This window comes from Ceratosolen solmsi, unplaced genomic scaffold (genome assembly GCF_000503995.2).
Source record: "Ceratosolen solmsi marchali unplaced genomic scaffold, CerSol_1.0 scaffold33, whole genome shotgun sequence".
Lineage (NCBI taxonomy): Eukaryota > Metazoa > Arthropoda > Insecta > Hymenoptera > Agaonidae > Ceratosolen > Ceratosolen solmsi.
The window spans coordinates 673,243-696,764 of NW_011948438.1; the positions used below are offsets into that span (position 1 = coordinate 673,243).

General features: G+C 30.8%; 1 protein-coding gene across 1 annotated transcript in view; it reads right to left on the minus strand.

Moving 5' to 3' along the window:
* Nucleotides 1-23,522, minus strand: part of LOC105365392 (uncharacterized) — a 317,257-nt gene that overhangs the window by 12,655 nt on the left and 281,080 nt on the right. Inside the window, exons 4-8 of the mRNA XM_011503534.1 lie at nt 15,001-15,068; nt 14,301-14,331; nt 14,096-14,241; nt 11,669-11,890; nt 8,187-8,424 (exon numbers count right to left, since the gene is read on the minus strand). Of these exons, the coding sequence (XP_011501836.1) occupies nt 8,187-8,424; nt 11,669-11,890; nt 14,096-14,241; nt 14,301-14,331; nt 15,001-15,068 (705 nt within the window). The remainder of the gene's footprint in view (nt 1-8,186; nt 8,425-11,668; nt 11,891-14,095; nt 14,242-14,300; nt 14,332-15,000; nt 15,069-23,522) is intronic.

The window sequence follows — 23,522 nt, forward strand, 5'->3', positions numbered from 1 at the left end:
GAGCATCTCATTGTATCCTCGACTTTACAAATTATTAACAAGAATTAAATACAATTAATTTCTTGCTAACCGATTAAAAAATTATATCTATTATTTTCATATTTATGACCTATGGAGCAATAATTTGTACATATTTATTTTCTTCCGAGAAAATGGAATTGTTACATATCTAATCCGAAACAACGGCTATAATAATAAAATACTACGTTTATTACCTTTCTTTTAGTAAACAGCTTGTTCTTATATTTCTTTTAAAAATAATAAAGTATAATAAAAGGTACTTAACAATTCCATTTAAGAATATAAAAATGCATACTTATAAGGTATTTTCATATAAGCCTTTGACAATCAAACAACATATTTCTGCTATAATAAATTGTTGAAAAAAAAAATATACATTTATCAAAGGAAGGGTTTATCACTTTTCAAACTTTAGTCATGAGCTACAGCGTTCGAGGAAATGTAGTTCTACGAAAATGGATGATTATTTGAGCGATTTTTGTTTTTTATTCTCTAAAAATATCGATTATTTTTCATTTACATTTGAAAATGCTAAATGCATGATAAACTAGTCTTTTTCATAAACACGCACGCGCACACACACACACACACAACACAACACAACACACCCACCCACCCACGCACACTTATTTATCGTACGGATATTTATATAATTATAACATCTCTTGTGATTATAATTTCGATTCGCTTAGTATACTATTATATTCATATATAATAATTTCTTTAATTGTTAAATGTATAAACGAAGCATTTACTACTCGATACATTTACGTTATTTCATATTCCCAATTCATTTCAAATATTCTATGACAATTTAATTATTATCCAAACAAAAATCATCTTTTACTAAAATAAGAATAAATATTAAAAGCTAATTGGAAATCTAATTAAAAAACTAGTAGACTACGTATAAAATATATTTCTAGAATGCTCATTTGAATAAAATGTGTATGTTTCAATATGTGCCGTACGTCTACGAATATATTAGATTGATATAGATTAATTATGCAAAAGGTTCTATTTAAGGCAAATAGACATTAACGATATCTAACACAACTTTCCATATTAATGAGAATTCATATTTAACGATTGCATTTTAAAGTCACTTTATTATAAATTTATCTATCCAACATAATAAGATGTATTTACGCATTACAATTCATTAGTATATAATTGTTTATTATCTACTGAAATCCAAGTTATGAATTATTTTCTTATATTTTAGCATTTAATATTATTAATGCTATGACCTTATTTCGATTATCATTCAATTTTTACATTAAATTAATTTTTCCGCGTGCTTACAAAGAGAAGGAATTTTATAATTTATGTATTATTTATATAAATTAATTAAAGGAATTAAAAAAAAAAAAAAAAAAAAAAAAAAAAAAAAAAAAAATCTACAGTTTTATATCCAAATAGTTACAATGAATGTAAATAAACATTATTGAAAAGTTAAAAAGTAAAAATTGTACATTTTCATTCAAATGTATTGGATTTTGGATGGATTGGACAATGATGCTCTGAAACAATTAGATATTTGAATTTTGTATCTAAACGCGCGAAATAAACATATGAATTTTTTACTCTTCACGTGCTAAAAGAATATAAAAGGGTAAAGAGGTTGAAAAATGAAAAGAAAAGAGAACGTTCCTAGTCTAAAGTTGTTCAAAAACTTTGTTCCCGCTAAACGCGTCGAATGAACTTTATATAACTGTAGTCGAAAATGGAGTAAAATTCAAGTTGACTTTAAAAACGTAAAAACAATTTAGTCATTAAACGTTGACAATATTTTGTGAAATGAATTCACATTGATATGTACTATATTATCGAAAAGGATGAGAGAAAAAGATATTCGGTGTAACAATTTGTTAGAATGAGCTCTTCTTGAATATTTATTAAATAGTTGGTTATTTCATATTCAATATAGAGCCAGCGATTCTCTAATATTTTTCATTTTAAAATCATCGTACTTCAAATTAATTAAATAGTAAATAATTCAAGTAGTTTCTCTCTGGCGATAATTAAAATAAAAACCCAATTACTCTGAAGAACTCTAACGTCGTCGTAAACTGTTGAACGACAACTATAACGAGCAAAATTATTAAAATTATTTCAACCATTTTCTCCCCCTGTCTACTTCTTTTTATCTCTTATACTCCCTTTCTCGGCTAAAATGTTAAATGAGTTTGCTCACGCAAGGGGGTCTTAGCACGAATCGGTTGCAATCATCAGTATTAAATTTAGTTTAAATCACATTCTGCACACGGAAGCTGCATGTAATGAACTCATTATGTTATCTTAGTTTACTATTTTTCATTTACAGCTATAATAGATTTTTTAATAATATTTTTTTTAAGTCAATTGAGCTTAGCAAATAGAAATGCTATTGAAGCCAATTTCACGAATATATAATACATTATTTTTGAAAAATAATTATGTTTTACTATTTATAAAAATAATGCCAGACATTGATACGATAAAAGATTTATCGAGTAAGTTTCGAAAAGTTTGGTAAAATATAATTCTTACCATAAGTATTACTTATTTCTTTTTATTTCTTCAATTTGTTTTACATTCATACAGCTAATATAATCTAACAAAAGCTTTTAAACAATCTTTCTGATAAATCTAGCTTGAATGATCCGAATAGCTTGGAATTTGTGATAATACTAATGAAGAAATATTTATAGAATATTGATCTGAATAGAAAAATATTATAATTACACTATTTATATTATAATTTTTTTAATATACTCCTTTAGGATTTATTTCTTCAACTACGTACAATAGATCGCAAAAATATAAGCTTTTTTTTTTATAATTTTTGTAATATAAACGACAAAAAAACATTAATAAAAGGCTACGTAATTCATTAAAAATGTTTTTTTTTTCTTTCAGTTGATATTTTATTCTACTTTCCCATTATATCCAAAACTTGATTTTTTCAGTTTTAATATTTTAAAGAAAGGGCTTGCATAATTGGATATAAACTTTATTCGGATTATAGAAATTCTATATTTTTTAATTACAAAGTTTTCTAATTGAAAAATTTTTAATAAGAATTAAAAAGAGCACTTATGACTATTTTTCTTGATGCAAAATATTGGTAGAATAGAAAATAAATAAACAATTTGGAAAAATGGCTTTTAAAACATGACTCTTTGGATTGGTGTAGTAGTAAATAAAAGAATATAGCATATGAATATAAAAATTGAGTATTCGCAAATTATAAGAAGATTAAGTGTTTTGAATGTGATTATCAAACCGAATGCGCATAAATTATTTCAGTTGCCAAAATATGATAATCGAGAGTAGCATAAAATTATGACAACGTCATTGAATCTAAATAAATTAACTTCATTGTGTGCGTAAATACAGCCATGATAGTATTAGCTTTTTTAGAAGAGTGAAGTATTTTTTTATTTTTCAACATATAGAAGAAGATTTGTGTTCAAATAAAATTGCTACATAACCTACAAAATGTAATTTTATTGTAAATATTCAATGAAAGAATAATAAATTTATAATAATTCAAACAAAGTCAATAAAATTGTTTATATATATATATATATATATAATATTGTAAGTTATATTGACGTTCCTTGATGAAATTGTAAATGTGACTTATAAAAACCGTTTTTAAATTTTTTTCGCAAAACGTTCTTCATTATTAAGTGCATGGAAAGAATGATTTTTAAGATAACTCTTATTCTCATTCTTATTCTTATTCTTCATTATTAAGTGCATGGAAAGAATGATTTTTAAGATAACAATATGTTCTTAATGTATCCAAGAAATAAATATCAATTCAATTACAAATAATTTCTCGTCGCTTTATATTTAAGGAATAGTAAAAAGACTAGTATTACTTTTTTTTTTTTTTTTTTTTTTTTTTTTTTTTTTGGTGTGTTTTGTCCTTTAGTGGAAGTCTTGAAATAAATGTTAAAATTCAGAAGCTCAAAATTGAAATAATGAAATACATAAATAATTTCAGAAATTTAGTGTAGCAATGTCTTAAATATAATTAATGCTATGCAAATCAGAAATATTCGTACCGAACATATTTGAATAGAATTCACTCTTGGAATATTTGTGGAAAAATTGCGTCTTAATAAATAAGAAGAATATTCAACAGTAAATTTTTTAATAATTTTGATAGATTTAATTGCTATATGTTGTTGTTATTTTTAGAGATCTAGGATTACAAATTAATTAATTTGATTTATATTATATTTGTTCGGGGCATTGAAGGAAATCAGTGTTTCGTATTACGAAGAAGTTTTATTACGTTCTTTATCGTTATAACGGCCACAAGAAATATTTGAATATAAACAAGATAAATTTAAATATAAAATTTTGATACTTAACGGAAAACTCGCTTTTAGGGATTATATTGAATGGTTAATCAAGCCGTATGAATTATAGGCGAAATCATTTTCATGATAAAACATTTGTATAAACCATCGGCGAAATTTGTTTTTAATGAAAATGCTATAAACTAAAATGTTTTATATTTAAAAATTTTTGAAAATTCAAATAGAAAATTAATTTTTTATATATTTAATAAACTAAACGGCAATAAGTATTAAAGTAATCAAATAAATATCTCATATTTTCAAACAATTTTTTATAAAAATAAATTTTAATCCATCTATTATGTAGATTCTTAATATAATGACCCATTTTTTTCGTCATTCTAAAATAGTCAAAATGGAAAAAATTAATTCATACTTAAATGTAAAAGTTAGCGCTGCAATACAATTAACATGAAAATGTAAATTTTTTTTTCAATATTTTACCATATTATTTACATATTTTTTCTCGGTTACTATTATAGATAAATAATATTCGAAAATGTAAATAGTGTTTATTGGAAATTAGTCTAATTTTGTAGATATATTAATAGAAGCATTTTAATCCTATAAACAATAAATCTATTCAATCAAACTTTATAATTAGTCTTTAATTACTGAAATTAAATATTTATTTCATGCTTGTTACTTCTATTGAAGAGCCTAAGTTGTTGGTCTTTCTGTACTTTGTATCCACCTCTTAGAAAAGTTTCTTAATTCTTGTTCGTTTTAGATAATAACTATCTATACTTCTTGGAAGCTCCATCCCCTCACCACCACCCCCTCTCTCTCCCTCTCTCTCCCTCTCTTTATTTATCTCGAAATGTTTCTATTTTTCTTTCACCTTCTGTGCTTTTGCTTTAATCTCTATCCTTCTATGATCTATCCTGAATGAAAATAAATTCAATTTTCGGCTGACTAGCGTTAATCATTCTACTTTAAAACACTTGTGAAAAGTTTTATCTAGTATGGTAAAATCTCTATAAAGGCGATTAAATGTATATTATGTGTTTTTAAACTTTTACAGTTGTTACATAAAAAAGAAAGAAAAATATTTTATATATTGGAATACAAGTATAAATTTTATTAAATTGTCTTCTTTTTTCTTCTCGTTTTATCAATAAATTCCTCTTTTAACATATAAATTTATCTTCTGACCTTTGTTTTATAAGAAGTTAAGAATTTATTTTTTATCATTTTATAGATGATTAAACAATTATATGGAATACGAGTTATTCCGTTAAAGAATTCATTTTAAATCGCGAGACGGATTAGTGTATAAAAATTTTCGAGATTTTATAAGAAAATATTTAATGTTGTATGATAATAATAATAGATATTAATTAATTATGTATTCCGTTATATTATTGGCTCTTCCAATTTTATTGTACACCCTCAAGTGAACTTGAAGCATAATCATTGACGGTTTTTTTGTTTGTTTGAATTTTTATTTGCAATCGGGCCTCTAGCAAAAGAGCGTAATAAAAAGAAATTATCCAATGTGCAAATAATTTAAGATCACGATGAATTAAAAAAATGAAAAAGTTTAATGATTCTATGGGATCGGAAACAGCTACTGCTTAAAGGATATAAAACTTTCGCACACGCAATCCGTTAAATAACAAATGATTTGTGCATTCGTTGAAAACAAAAGCAGCTAGTATCCCGCAACAAAGGCGGGAGGTTCGCAATAAGCTTGGAGCCACAAATAAAGCTCAAAACAGAAAATTTTAAAATCCGTCAGTGCGGCCACGCAGAAAGAATGAAAATCCTCCCCTCCACCATCCACTATTAAACCTATAAAGGGATAAACCTCTTTCCTAGCACAAGCTCAATTCATCGAATTGTCAGAGCGGAAAAAATGAATAGAAACAAAGCAAAAAGAAACAATACAATGCAAAAAATGGGTGTAACGCGAAAGTTAAGCTTGCGCGTGGAAAAATTTGAACTGTGTGCTCTTTATTCTGTTGGTGAACGCGCTTTACAGCTCGGATTATCTAGCCTAGACATTAAAACCTTGCTTTGATGACGCCATCGTACACACGTCGTAGAAATATGTGATGAAACACGGAAAATGAGACAAAGCTTATCGCATATCTGAACAATATCAAAAATAAGGGAAACGCAAATATATATAACGTGTGTATATGTTATTATGAATATGATAAATCCACTCCCGCACACACACACACACACACATATATATATATATATATATATATATATATATATTTTTTTTTTATCTGATTAACAAAGAATGTATAAATTGATTGTATCCCAGTGGTAATTGTATTGTAAGTTGTTACGTGATTATGAAACGTGATTACGAATACATTGGAGTTTATAAAGATTATAGTTTAAGATGCCTACTGGTTATCATTAAATTCACGTTCGATTAATTTTTTAAATATAATAATAAAGCAAATTAATTAATAAAGAAAATTAATTTTTAAATAAAAGGTATAGATTTTTATTGTCATCATGTTTTATTGTCTATGCATATAATTTGTAAAATTTTACAATAATATCCAACATAATTAATTACAGGAGGTTTGCGAGTAAAGAATATTTTTATGTGTTTAAAACAAAAGTTGTAATTCTAAGTGAGTCAACGTAAACAAAATTATTAAAAAAATTAATTCACTAAATTATTAAAAATTTGACATTTTAATTATGCACGGAATAGGCGTTTTTTTTTTTTTTTTTTGTATATTTTACATTTTCAACGATTAGAGATAAAGAGAAAAATATGAAGGAAAAGAAAAGGAAAGTCTAAAGCAGTGGAAAAAAGAGATAAATTGGCGTCTTTTTCGCTTTTACGGGAATTTATTCGCGCTTGCGGTGTGAAAACATACTCACACGCATTATATCGTAATTGCATTCCCCCTATAAAAAAAAATAAAAAAGTTCACTGACGGTTCGCACGTTGTACTATAGCACTTTTGACTATACTTTTCCTAGTTTTTGTTTTGTTTTAAGACTGTGGTTGCAGTGACACGTAAATCAGGATTTGCAAAATGAGTGGACACGCGCCTCTTGTTCCGTTGTCCCCTTTGTACGTAAATCAGTGTTAACGGTGAAAGAAATGTTTTTCCATTTGAATTTTTATATTTTTTAACTAAAACCCTCTCTTTTATATAATTATACGAATATTGTATTTGTATTTTGAATATTTTTTCGAAAGAAATCATGAAAATTAGAGTTCGTAACTTGCTGAATTATTGTATCGATGAATTTTATACATACATTTTTCAGTAAAAAATATTTACAATATTTTACATTTGTATAGTAATAAAAATATATTTTCAGTGCGTCCTAGATTTGAGGAAACAAAAGGAAATGGTAGATTTAGTTTTAATTGAGCCGATAATTGAGCCAATGCATCAATGCAAAATAATGATTAGAAATAACTTTGAATCGCACTCGGCATTATTAGGGAAAAGAGCGCAATAACTTTTTTTTTTTTTTTTGGTTTTCATTTTAAAATTTAATATTGATATGTTGTCTGATATTAACTGTAGGTTTATTTTTGTTTGTAAGCGAGCTGCAGCTTAAATAAAATAAAAACGAAAAAAGAAAGAAAAAGATTTTAATATAAATAGAAATACAAAACTACAGGACTAACGTAAAGTATTGAGAATTTTTATATAAATTCATAAAAAAATGTCATTAAATCGAAAGTTTTCGCATCACATGGGCTTGAATAAGTCACGCAAGCAATCGGATTTATATAGTCGATGTGTATGGAATAGGATAGTTGAATAAGGGCGAATAAGAGAAAGAAAGAAGATAAGTAGCATATAATCTTACCAGCTTCTAGTGGCTCGAGCGATGATTTGGAATCTATCGTTTGGATCAAACTGAGCCTTGAATTCTGCGTGCTTGGATCTCAGGAGACGGTGACATGTAAACTGCGTTTCGTGCTGATCCAAAATAGTGACATTGTTTACCGAGGCTAGTAAACGAGTCGAGGCGGTGAGGTCCAAAGCCACCCAAGAGTATGGTTTAACTAACCACGTTGGGAACAAACAACGCGATGATTCCGACTCTGTAAGTACATTTACACATAAGATCAATGATACATGAGTTTTTGGCTTACAAGCCAGATAAATCCGCAATTACGTTGGGCACGATTCCTAAGTTACCACCTAACGTGTTATGAATGACAATAAGCTTTTCGGAGGATTCGAGGGCTTGCATTGGAAAAAGCAAAATAAACAGGAAATGAAAGCGAATACGTTTACGATGGCTAATTTTCATTAAAAGTCAAGCTTATCCATTAATTTTTACAGCATCTCAACGAAACATTAATGCACGAATGAGCATTAACATTGAAACGTAATATTTCCGTTGAGTATGTTTTGGTTGAAATTTTAGCATAAAATGAATTTATAATAAACAAAACATTCGTATGTTTTACATGTTATTAGTCACACAGTTTACACAGAGTTTCGACAATTTCACACCGACATTCCATTTTCTCTATTGTACATTCCGCCTTTTTTTCTCTCGGGTTACTTCCCATTTTAATGCCCACGTCCATCCCCAATCTCTCATTTCTTTATTTCTCATTTGTCAATCTTCCCGCGCTATCTCTTTTGCTCGCTCGTCCCTGTTTCGTCTCGTCGAATCAAGCAGCCGGAACGAATTATCAGACGATCCGTCGATCCTGCTCCATTAATCGCTTATCGCCGAGCGTGGATTTCCTCGCACTCCCGCACGTATAATGAAATTCAACCCACTCTCCCACCATCCCTTCATTCCTCCCCCTCCCCCTCGCCAACCACGGTATATCCACTCCATCACCATCTCCATCTCCATCTCTCTCTCTCTCTCTCTCTCTCTCTCTCTCTCTGTCTCATTCGATGCTCCTCGTACCCTCTCACTAGGGGCCGTCCTCGTTACTATCTGCCGCTTTACAATTTTCCTACACACGTGCATACACACGTGCATTCGCACGCAACTGCCGACGTTGTTGGCCCCACGGGAGAAGCGAATCACTCGAGCGTATGATTCGATAAAGAGACTCGACATGCTAAAACGATATTAAATAGCGTGTTAATATTCGAGGCGACAGTCGGCTCGTTTGTTCATTTTCTAACGAACTAGGGCAGCCACCGATATACTCATTCATCTCTTTCCAATTGCTCTACGTGCAAGATTTTCAGATTTTACAAAGCTTTGGTACAATATACGCATCCGCATTTGAAATTTATGTCGGCTTATTATCGATTACTGCAGAATATACATTTACCTATACAAATACCGTAAGGATTTCATTTAATATTTTAGTATGAAGCTTTTGAAAAGCGTAGGCCTCGGTCGTAACAGCAAGAATCGACTGAACAAAAAAACAAAAAAACAAACAAAAACAAAAAAATATGTGTGTGTGTGTGTGTGTGTGTGTGTGCGCGCGCGTGCGTGTGTGTGTAAATTTTATAACAAAACTAATTGATAGAGACGATATACATAAATGAAAATAATTATTCGTTAATTTTCTAAATTATATTAAGGATTATAACTTAAACTACGTAAATTTTATATCTCGGTAAAATATTAATTTTAAAACCATACTGTTCTTTAGTCAAGCGAGAATAAGAATGTCAATAGACAAGGAAAATAATGAGTTGAGTAAAAAAAGAGAAAGTGAATATTAATTGTTAAATGACATTTTTGAGCGACGAGATCAAATTTCAGATTTCTTCCTTTCGGAACATGTTGAGCGTGTTGAAATTAACCGCAAGAATGACAAACGACTGCCACATATAAAAACAACATAATTCTCCTTCTCATTTCAATGAAGGGGAGACAATCTTAAAGAAACTGTGTTAAATAGACCGTATCACTTGGACGAATTATTAAAAAATATTTTTCAACTAATTTCAAGCGAAGAATCTAATTAGCCGAAGAGTCTCTTCGATTGTCGACATTCCTTTTATTATTATTATTATTATTATTATTATTTTTTTTTTTTCAAATTTAAAATTACGCAAATTCCGTGCCGGTAATTTCTCAATGGAACACGCTATCAATTATAAATCAGCGATTTCCTTATAATAACGAATGCTGGAAGAGTTCTTCCCTTTCCAAATTAATAATATCGCTATTATTACGTGTACATTGACACGATATGGAATCATTGAACGTAGCAAAGGTAAATTGAAGAGGAGAGCGGGGAAAAGAGACGTCTGAAATAAAGATAAAAGTGGCATTGTGCAAGCAGAGAGAACGAAGGAAGTTGGTGTCGCAAGCAGAGCAAACGGAAGCGCTCGGTCGGGCTAAAGGATAGGTTGGGTGTGCGTTGTAACGATGCCAAGGCTTCTACGCGCTTTGCTCGACTGTTTGCTCGGCCATCGAGAACACAAAGCTCTCTGTGAAAAATTGTCTTTGACCAAGGGAGAGAGTGAGATAGCGGATAGGGAGCAATAGGGGAACGCGGAGCTGCCGTGTAAATTAATGGTTAAAATATGTTTTCAAGCCAAGGGTGCAATGTGGCTAAGAGGATCCTATCATTTTGCGAATATCGGATTTTCTTTACGCTATTGTTATATTTTTGGAAATTGTTTGGAATTTGTTGCGTTAATTAGTTCGTTTTTTTACTATTTATTTTCTTCTTCTTCTTCTTCTTCTTCTTCTTCTTTTGAACACATCAATCGTCGATTTGAAGGAGACATAGGATGAGAGAAATCGATAAATATTAATTAGCAAAGAGAGCTTATAGAGCAACGGGGAAAAGTTTTTCAAGAGTTTTAGTATAGAGACGATGACAATGACGATTATTGAATTTGACGATACGAAGGACAGCGATTACGCTTGAGTAGAGGCAAATTATTATCTACATTACAAACAGCGATCTGTAAATTTTTGTCAAATACTCGATATTATGGGAACTACCGGGTCTTTGGCCAATTTGCATAGTCGTGAAATATTAAAAATGAAAGTAGTGGCGAGGGTTTGGGTCAATGATATAGTCGATGGAAGATATGCGAAAGTTGAATGAGAAAAAGTGGATCAGCAATCTTAGGCGAGTTGGAAAGTGATGTTGTATTTTTCTTATTGTTTATGGGATTAGAATCATCGATTATTCCGAGTTTTATTATTTCCCTTATACACGTATGTGTACCTTATGCCTTATGTCGTACGCTAATTACTCTGGCTAGTTAACGAATACTGGAGTAAACAAAAATTTTAATTTTATTTCTGTAAAATAGAAACGTAAAGCTTCGCCTTGCCTCGTAAGCCAAACAATGTATGCTTTGAGGATTATGCACGAGGCTCTTCCCCATACTTACTTTGTATCATCTTGAGCGTTTTGGCACCATCGATGGCACTCGTGAGACCGTTGCAGCTTGCATCGCCACTTTGCGCCAGATTCCACGTGCTGTTTCCGGATTTCGCATAGACGAAGCAGCGATACCTGCCCTCGTCGTTTACCATGCCGATACCATTTAAGCGAGCAACGAGATATTGCGTGCTTCCCTCCTTCCAAGTGGCTAGACATTCCATCTCCACATCTAGAATTAACAGTGCAGTTTTCATTTTCATAGAAAAAAACATCCCCGCAGACTTTTCACATTATTACGCTCAATGTCGGTGGCTTTAACATTGTTCAACGTTGTTGCATCGACGCGAGATTGGCGAAATTTATTGTCTTAAACATATTGGCAAGTTTATGATCGCTTTCGATCGATTCGATAGTTTCGCGACCCGTGCATCGCTCTATCAATCAATGAATATTAACGAAACCCGATTGATACGTCGAAGTAATAAATAAGACGGGCCCTGGGATCAATTTATGCAATTGTTAAAATCCAAACTAATTGCCAAGTTACACTCGCGTGCAATTAGCATAGAGAGCCGAGTATTGACCGCTTGCATAATGTTCGATAAAGCAAGCTTTTTACCTGCAGCGTTAAAGAGGCGGTGAGAGAAAGAAAAGTTTGATAAAGCGAGATAGGGGAGTGATACAAGTATACGACAATGGATGATTAATGGGATCGTTAATTACAATCGGACGGTGAAACCGAACAAACAGTTTTGCGTAATTATCATCGCGCTTTGTGTGTGCGCGCGCGCGCGCGCCCAACTATCAATCCACCTGCGCGTCATTACTCTCCATATGTACGTGTACACTAGTGTATAATACATGTGATTCCGTAAGTGTAAACAAGCAATTATGCTATTCTGGATTTTGAATACAATTTTACGACATTATTCTCATCAATTACCGTTTACGCCTTCGACTTTTTATACGGATCTTGACTACCAAGCGCTTTTCACATTGTCAATAATTATCCTTTTGAGCTCGTGGATAAAGGAAGACCGCTTTTCTCTAGGCTTCTATTTCAACATTATGGCATACGGGTATTTGTATTTGAAAACGTTGGATTTAAAAAATAAACGAACGAATGAAAGGCTAAAGCTACGTAAGCGTACGTAAGAACGCAGATAATAGAATAAAATTTTATTTTTTTCAGCCTAGCAGAGCTTAGAGTTACCGTTACTTTTATATTTGTCAATTATAAACGACAAATTATTGTTTTAATGCTTAAACTATTTATAAACAATTAATATTGTTTCGTAAGTAATGTTGAAAAAAATTCTAAATATGAAGATTAGTAGTATTAAGTGATCGTCATTCGGCCATAATCATAAAGAATTTAATCGATTTAAAATTAAAATATCCTTCTCCTTGCTAGTTATATAATGGTGAAAAATGTTGTCGTAACAAATTTTAAAATTAATCGAATGGATTAGGCAGTTTTCCGCTTGAAATAGACGTATGAAAAAAAGTTCGCTCCATTATTTTCGCCCTCGCAGATTTTTATTAATAACTTTATCCGATTATTTCCTACCACTAACGCGTAATTAGACAATTAGTTATTAATTATTCCTGCTATGTGACTATGGAATTTTCACTATTTTAATAGCATACATAAATATTGAAATAGCTTATATCTAAATCTTATGACATGCATTAATCGAGCACATTATTTGTTTACTTAATTTTACGTTTTATCTTATAAAATCTTTGTACTCGTATTTTTAATATTTTACTTTATTCTTTATTATTTTCACTCTCATCCTCAATCATGAGTATGAGATAAGAATCTAATATGAAATTGCCGATTGTATTTCAATTCGTCAATATTTAAGATTTTCCACGAGGACGTGCTAATTTCTATGCTAATACCTCGCGTAAGTACAATGTTATGGCGATAAATTTGCGATTAAACGAGTGAATTTGCCTTGGTATGTTGGCAAGCGTCATTCGGCCAGCTTATCATTATCAGCTATCGGCACATCGCATTGCTAAAGAGTAGCGTAAGTCCCCGTAGTCCATGAAAAGGCTATTTTCGAATTAATTGCAATGTAAATGGTACGTAGGGAGGGTGGCGAATTTTTGTAATTAAAAAAAAAAAAAAAAAAAAAAAAAAAAAAAAAAAAAAAAAGTAATAAAGAATTATCAAAAATAAAATAGAAAAGAAAAATGTAAAACACTTAATGCCAGAGCTAACATCTCGCTACATCGATATTAATAGGACCTTCATCCCGACGAGCTGTTGGTATGGATCGATCGGCGCCGATAATCAAAAGCAAACATTTCGCAGCCTTGTAAAATGGAATCGCAAATCGTATGGCAAATTGTATCGCAAATTGTATCGCAAATCGTATCGCAAATCGTATCGCAAATCGTATCGCAAATCGCTGCTACTTACTATAGCTCTCGGTGCCTCGAACGTCGGCACAAGCCATGAACCGCAACAGTAACTTGGAATCCTGCGTGCAGGCGTCCGCTTGTGACATGGGGAACATGCAGGTCTTGGGGTCACCGCCGCGAGTGTAGGTAAATTCAAGTGGCCCGCTGAAGGGGCAAGAGGAGGGGGCGGCATTGGAGCGGCAGAGCGAGTAGAGAATGGGGGCGTCCGCCAAGATTCACCGGTCGTGCAGTAGGCTGTGATTAAAATCAATATTTAGACAAAATATCATAGCTTTTAATCTAAGATTAATTGGTGCGCGGTGGTTGGAGAGGGAGTGGGGGAGAGCGTGTAAAAATTTGTGAAATATATGTAAGTTGTGGCTCGTCGAATTATTGACAGTGAGATGATTCGAATTGTTACGAATTTGTAGCTTTTCATTTATCGACGCACTGCTCTCTTAATAATACGGCAGTTTCTCGTTTAATGCAATTCAAGATTTTCAGATTCCGGCGATATCCATCTGTTATGTGATAATAACTATTGATTATTCATATCTTATTTCTAATAGACATTTATGAAGATACATATTGATTAAGATCCTATATTGGGTTAAAGTGATTATCAGGACTGTAGCGTTTTAATGAATGATGAATAGATTGGTAGAGATGTTATTAATGTTTAAAATTTACTGATTCAATACTTCTTAAATTAATGGTAGAGATGAGTGGATTTGTTTAATAAAATTTTAAACGATTGTCTACGTATGCATGTGAAAATTTTAATTTTACATACATTTTATGACTGTTTTAAATATGGAGATGTATTGTTATTGTTGTTGTTTATTTTTATTTTATTTTATTTTTTTCTTAATGTCCAATCTAATTTAAGAGTTTTAAAATGTCAATCGATAGTATTGTACTTACTTTCTTTATATTGTATAACATTTGGATGTTTTTCGTGCATAACAAGACATCGAGAGCATCTTTCGTTTCTGTAACAAAGAAATTAAGTGCTAACTTTACAAGCATAGGAATAAAGTAATGAAAATATCTTATAATTTTTAAATATTTTAAAGTCTTTGCAATTATTGTTATTAGCAATTTGTATTTTTGTTAATCGAGTTGTGCTTTGAAAACTCGCAGAATTTTATGTCTCAGAGATCTAGTATAATAAATCTAAGTATTTCTTTTATTAAGTCATTTAATTACAATCAACTTTCTATATGACAATTTCATTTTTAATCCATATAATATCAATTTACACTTTCCTTTTCAAGTGTCCTTATAATACATATAAAAGTAACACAGTATGTGTGTTATCCAGTTGTATATTTGCCAATTATGAACGAATGAATTTAACACATGATACAGATATATAAAGCGCTCTAAAAGAGAAACAGATGTAGACTGAGAGAGAGGAGAGAGAGAGGAGAGAGAGAGAGGAGAGAGAGAGAGAGAGAGAGAGAGTGGAAGAAACAGAAATTCGAGAAAGTGCAAAGGAAACTCAAACCAGACGACACTAATTTCTTCTTGGCAATCGTATTAATGCTTTACTCCCTTAGAGTAACCACTCGCAGACACGTATAAATCTACTAAATAATAATGTTTTCCCATTATTTTATTTATTTTTATTTTCTTTCTCTGTATTTCTATATCTCTTTGAATACTTTTCTTGTAGCTCGTGTTTACTTGTGCTATAAACTTTGGCTTATTTATTTATCTTTTATTATTTCCTTCAGTTATTAAGGAGCGTGTGAAAGTCATGTAAACGATTACACAGAAATATAATTCATAACTTAATAGAGAATTTCACATTATTCGAATGTCTCTTACATACTCGTAAGAATTTTTTAAAAATAAAATTTATGTTAAAAACTGTGCACGCAATTAAATTCAACTCAATAATAAAAAACACTCTTCACTTGTTTGCAGCATGAAACGGCACACATAGTACATACGCACGCTCTCTCTCTCTCTCTCTCTCTCTCTGTCGTTCTTATTTTTTTTTTTTTAGCTTTTTTTGCTTATTAATCTATCTCTTTCTCTTATTTATCTGGTACCACTCATTCATTTACTCATTGAAGCTATATACCGTTGCCTCTCTTGTTTCGCAATTCTGCAGAAAAAATAAAGAGAATGGTTGGATTTTTGCCTTTTAGTTTAATTACGATGTCGGTACATATACATATGCATTTATCGTCAAGTTTTTAATTGCTTTGGCGAAGTAGCCAGCAAGCTGTTTTCCTTTTTTTGCCTGAAGAAATCCAATTTTTCTGCTACTCGCTCTGTTTCTTTACCTCTCTTCTTCTATTTTTCTTTTTTCTAAACTTGCTGGTCTTGCTATTTTTTGCATTCGTTGTCTGTTATAAATACAATTACAAGGGACGTGTTAATGGAAACGGTCCTGTATTGAGCATCCAATTGCAATTTAGTCAAGTAGAAATTCGCACCTTCCACAAGTTCTATAGAGTGCGTACAACTTACGAGATCCTGTCATATAAAATAGTATGAAAGGCTTAATTTTTTTTTTTTTTTTTTGAAATTCACAAAAAATATATGGAAGGGGCTTGAATAAAAGATAAAAAATATATCCGATTGATAATTTTTTAATGCATACATTAAAATCAATTTGGAAATTATGATTTTGTCAATGATTTAACATAAAATATAATACATTTACCCTGACAATACAATGTAGGAGATAAAAAATTTTATTAAAAATTTTATATAATTAAGAATCTTCATAAACATTAAATGAGATTTTTAATTTTTAATTACGTGAAATGGAGAAAAAAAATTTATAAGATTATTGATAAATATAATTTTCGAACTTTAAGACTTTGAAACAATTTTTAATTTTAAAACAAAAATACAAATTACTTTTCATATTTTTATGAAATATATGATATATTAAATACCTAAACTGATAATATAGGTTGTCAAGAATGAAATTATAAAATGAAATGATCGAAATTTGATCGGAGATAAAGTTGCATATTACAACTGATCGTCGTTAAAGGCAAATTTCAATAAAATTTCTTGAAAGTAGCATTAAAATTCTCTATATATGAAAATTATCGCTCAATGTGTACGTTGCAATAAAAATTAAAACATTTTCTTTTTTTTTGTCTTTGTTTGTTGACTTAAAGTAACACAAAGTGCTTAAGGAAGATTCAATTTCAGGTGAATTTTCATCGTTAAATAATTTACATATGTATATATGTATTTATATATTGTAATTAAATATGGAAACATGTAATATATTTATAACTGAGTACATAATGTAAATCAATTAATAGGTTGCAATTCTTGTCTTACATATAAAGTGAATAGTTGGACATATTATGCGACAGATTTTATTGAAATTTTCAGTAATTCAAAAAAAAATTATTAATACATAGGAGAATAGCAAGCGCTTAATAAAGGAAAAATTCACTTTATTTAATGGAGGTGATGTTATAAGAAGGAACAAATTAAAGTTCGTCATCTTGATTACCAATAAGATATTTAAGAAAAATTGCCCATTCTAAAAGAGACGAGAGTATGAAAAATGTATTGATTTAACTTGTAATTCGTAATAATTTTTGAAATTATGTTCTATAATGTTCTGGCCATATAAGAATCTCTCACACTATCCCCCTCACCCTCGTTTCTACTCTCCCACTTTACTCTGTTTGCAAGTCTGTTTGTTTGTCTATCCATATCCTCTATCTATCTCTCTCACTATCTATCTCTCTATCTCTCACTATCTCTATCTATCTCTGTATCTCTCTCTCTATCTCTCTCTCTCTCTCTCTCTCTCTCTCTCTCACTCGCTCTCACTCGCTCTCACTCTCACAGACTGCCCCGCTCCTCGTAGTACGGGACTCTTTCTTACGTAGCGAGTGGGATCGTCGTCGTCCGTAGCCGGCGTATATTAAACTCGCGGAGAAGTAAGAACAAAGGTAAACTTCGACTTAAGCCGAGGCTCGTGAAGCTTCTCGGCAGTGCTGACTGACGCTAAGTAAGCGAAACCCCGCAACCGAGCGAAGGAAGAGAGAAAGTAGCGCTGCCACTGTCGAGAACGAGACAAGTTTACCAAGTTTTAAGTAGCTGCGCGCGCGATACTTCCTCTCATAGTGAAATACCGACGCTGGGGAGCAGAAGCGAAAACAAACTTAAGTCTGCGTACGCGTGTCTCGAGCATCACCCGTTGTGCGTGATGAAACCTGTAGCTGGAGGAAAGCTCGAGGCGCCAGTTCCTTAAATCCTTCGATAAGGCGGCGATAATTGATTTGGGAAAGCGTCGAGTGTGCGAGGGATTTTCTGGTGTAGTTCGATTGTCCTTCGATAATCCAGCGCTAACTACTATCTTTGGCTCGCGTGACTCTCGGATAAATATGCCAGTTAATGGCGAGCGAAATGAAAAAGCGGGGCACGTCGTTTACAAAACTCTTATAGCCCAGCTGAACTTTCACTGTTTTCGAGAAACTTCATAATGCCAGATAGAGGATTATTATTAACTTTCAAATCATTATTCAGTTAAACAAACTTAATACCTGCTGCAGACATTATTAACTAGAGAATGAAAATAAGTGCTTTGAGTAACAATACTCCCAATCAAATTAACTATCATTCTCAACATAAATTCTGTTTTAATCGCTTTATCCTTTTCTTATTTAATTTCTTCGATATTAGACCAAGTATTTAGAGTTTAATTTAATTATTCAGTAATTTATTAGAATAATTAATTCGTAATAATACGATTATTGAAAATGTTCTAGTAATGTAATGGGACAAAAAGGACTAATGTCCTATACCAAAAATGTCTCGATCCACTTTGGCGTTTTGCCTTAATCGATCGTAAGTATTCACGGGAGCTTCAATATTCAATAGGACGCAATTGAACGCGTTCAAAATAATGTTTTATCCCACCTGTCCGAGGATATTTGTACAGCATAGAAGGAGATTTGCACTGCCTGCTAATATTATAAGAAGCGAATCATCAAATTTAAATGATGGAATTCTATGAAACACGATGAGCAAGAAATTGATCAACATAAAGCACGTGATGTAATGTATCGCAGCCATTCTCCTTCTTACCTCTCACTTACTCCCCTTTGTCTCTCTGCTATCTCTCGCATTCGCGAAATTAACTATTCTATTTTATAGGCTAAATATGCATTTCAATTGAATATCGGCAAGAATTGTCTCGATATATTTGTCGTGCGTCTCTAGTTTGTCACTTGCCTTAAGATTGATTATTAGGCCTCCACGATTTTGACATTGACTGTAATCTCTCCGTTTTGCTCATCGCCTCCCCCACCCGACCACCAACCACATCCACCCCCCATCGCCCGCATCCCCCGTTCTATCCCCAATCAACGATATTGCCACTTGAATCAAGCCAAGTCTTGCCGAGGTGCCGATTTCGAATTTAACGTAGAGAAGCTCGTTCCTCTTCTTCCGCTCAAAGCTCCTACTTTCACTCAAATCACACACGCGCGCACACACACAAAACTTTCTCATGGTGCACGTGTCACTGACTAGAATTTGCCGACAACTTAAGCTGGTTACAATTTTGACATTCAGGGTTTCATTATAAGATAGTTCACGAGCTTCTATAATATCAAATTAAAATATTTGAAATTCGCAATTATGTTTGCATTATATATAAATATTTTTCTAAAAATTTATTGTATTATAGGGCAGACAAGTGAATTATTTAGAATGGCAGCGGCAAAAAAAAAAAAAAAAATATCACAAATATCGGCTTACATATTTTTTTCAACATAATTTCATTAATTTAATAAAAGTTTTAATATATAAATTTAATGCAATACATCTGTCAAAATACAAAATTGCAAATACTTGATTAAACGCTAATAATCATAGTGATAATACCAGATTAAAAGATATGATGAAAAATCCTTTATAATTTGATAAGCACAAACAAAAATAAGATTTATAAAAATAAATGTCGTAAATATTAAATAATAGAAAGTTAATCTACTGAAATATCAATTAGAATTTAACTTTCGATGTAACTCAGCTATTTAGCTATACAGCACAATGATTATTTATAAAGAAAAATATCGTTTCATTATAAATGTTTGCTTTTAGCTTTTTATTTAGGTATCGACTTTTTAATGAAAAAAACACAAAAAAAAAACAAAAAAAAAAAAAAACAAAAAAAATACTAATAAAATAAAACGTTTGTAAAGCATGAATTAATACTTTTAATTAGGATTCTATGGCAATTAAAAAACATTTATAACAGATCATAAATTTTACAAGTTCGACGCATTTGAATAGAATGAAGCTTTTGGAATATTCATCGACTTTGGTATATATTTTTTTGTTTTTTTTTTTGTTTTTTTTTGTTTTTTTTTTGTTTTTATTAGAAAATTCAAGACTTGCATGCGAAACTAACTAGTTGAATGTAGCGTTTCTCAAAGTTGAACGAAAATCAAATTTGTTGCGAAGCGAACGAGTTAAAAGTTAAACTTACTTATCGAACATGTAGAAAGCTAATAGAAATAAAATACATGCATGTACATAATCGGAAAAGGATTCAAAGACATCCAACTTATGATTAAATTTCTTCGAGGGTCAATTCCTTATTGTAATTAATATGCTTCATTAGACGCAGTTTTTCCACTGGAAATAATGAATTTTATTATATTTCATCTCAAAAGCAAATTTATAAACATTTCACAATATTTCATCCAACTGAATATGAGCAAATCTCGGGCACCCATTAAGTCTATAGTCGACTAAATATTGAAAATAATTATTTTATATAAAAATTAGATAAATATATGAGCTTTATGATAATGAGTTTGCTATGAGAATCTCTTATGAAATTAGGAATTTTATATCGATTCAAACTTCTATGGTAACATGTATGTTTGGCCCCATTCTTAAATAATGGACAGGGATGTTGATACCGATGCCATTATTTATAATATGTCGTACGCGAATATATTAATTTAAAATCAAGCACAAATAGAAAGAAAAATAAATACTGAAATTGTTCTGGAAGTTTATTCATCGTTAAATTCACAGCAATTAATATATCGAGAATAATGGACAATAACGTTAAGAACAACATTAAGAATGCAAACGGCCATGCCCATAAGAAGTCGAATATGAACATAGAAGATTGGAGCACATGGCTGCCAACAAAAGAAAAGATGATGTATATGAGGTTGAGCAGACACCAAGAAGATCCGTATGCTTACCGTAGGAAGGACATAAGCTCGTTGACCCAATTTTCCTTGTTATCGTCAAGCAGATTGCAGTACACAGTATACAGCTACTCTCTCTCTCTCTCTCTCTCTCTCTCTCTCTCTCTCTTCGACTCTATCCTTCTCAGACTCACTGGTAGCAGCTTAACTCGGGAATACCTAGAGAATCTACCGTTAAATTAAGTAATCCTCCTGGTTTGGGATGTGGTCATCTTTCTACCTTATTACGGTTCCCACATCTTCCCTGAATATTAACGTTGAAGCATTAAGTGTCTATCTATTAATTGTTTCTAGCCACTTTAACGTTCATTCATACTTTTTGTCACTGCTAACAAATCATGAAAATTTTGATGTCGAAGAAAACAAAGCCTCGGACGAATGAGATAAGGAACAATGAAGACAAATAGTCAAATAAGAAAGATCAAGTAAATTTGTAAAAAGGAGAATAAAATAATAATTTTTTGATCCCTTATATATTATCTCAAGAATTTCGTTTTTTTTCTTTTTTCTTTTACGAAGTTCTTTATATACTTTTGAATTAATTCTATAACAATTTTGATAAATAAAAATCTGTTCATATGACTTGTGAACATAAATAAAAATATGTTCAAGGAATTACGTGAAAGATTAGAAAATATTTTTTAATATCATATTCCATATTCTTTTCTAATGAATTTTTTTTAATAAGAAAGACGTTTATATTCAATTTTTCATCTTTCGCTTAATGCCCATTTCCAAGTAATTTTATATGTAAAATTTTTTTATAAATCCATTTTAATTGCTCATAAATTATTATCAATAACTTATTTTTATTACTTTAAGCTGATCTACGATTATTAAAATACCTCACTCTCGATTAACTTTAAAAATCAAAATTGAATTTCTAACAATAAACAATATTACCTGAAATATAAAATAATGAATGCAAAATCTACATCGGTAGATTTGATTTAATTTTTACGAAATAAAGTACAACGGAATAAGTTTGTACCTTTTTATAAATGTAAATTTCATAAATTTCACTACGTTAATGTACACACAGAGATAGTCTATGGAAGTTTTTAAAAGAAAGCATTATATTTACATCAATTTCTTTGTAAATTAAATAACCAGTAAAAGAATAACTTTTGTACAAATAAAGATAGTTGCAGCAAAGACTAGTAAATTATTTTTTTTTTTTTTTTTTTTTGTAATAACAAAACTACAATATTAGTTTATCAAAATATAAAAAATACTTATTAAGCAAATGGAAGGGAACTTAATGAACTGTTATAAACTAAAAGAACACGCGTTACGAGATTATCATAATACATTGTAGTGGCTCATTTGCATTCTATATTAGCTCGATTCATTCTAGTGTGAGTAAGATTATTAATCTGGCGATATTTTTTACAATAAAAATAGACATAACGTCTTTGTTGAGAAGAGTATATGAAAAGTATATTGAATGAATTTTAAGATAATTTTGCATATTTGATGTGTCGTGAGGAATGAAGGAGTCGAGTATTTTGATTGCTTTACTTTTTGTTTTGTTTTTGTTTTTATACAATCAGACAAGCCCTTTATCAAATAGAGGATACTCGTTGAGTCATTACGATAAGTTATATGAAATATTTCATTATTTCATGATAAAAGTGAATAATATGAAAAGCCAAATATTTCTTCATTGGTAAAATTTTTTTGATAAAGTATACAATCTTGTCTCTCGGTACAATTTATTTATTTATTAAGTAGACAATTATACATAGATTATTATTGGATTAAACATCCAACTATTATTTTAAAAATAATTAATTTTTTAATTACAGAAATTTCAAATTCTTATTTAAATTAATTTCCAATATAGTTCGTTCGTCTAATAGTTGTGTAAAATCACAAGACAATGGTTATTTTAGGTTTTACAAGCGAAATGTAAAATAATGAAGACACTAGGAGTATCTAAATTCGCGTTTTCCTTTGCGTATTGGATAGAAGAGTGGGAGAATGGAGAGGGAATAAAGTACAGAGTGTTAGTGAATCTTTTCAGCTATTTGCATCTCGCCTCTGGCGTTGTCTTTATCCCTCCATTTTATATTCTACACAAATCGGGATTTTTGGCGGAGTTACTCAAAGTCCTGCTCTATTTTTTTTTTATTGTCCATAGCTAAGCTTCAGTTTTGTGACTATCAGTGTTGGCTCAGCTCTTAAGAACTTATCGATGTGCAGTTATATGAGTTT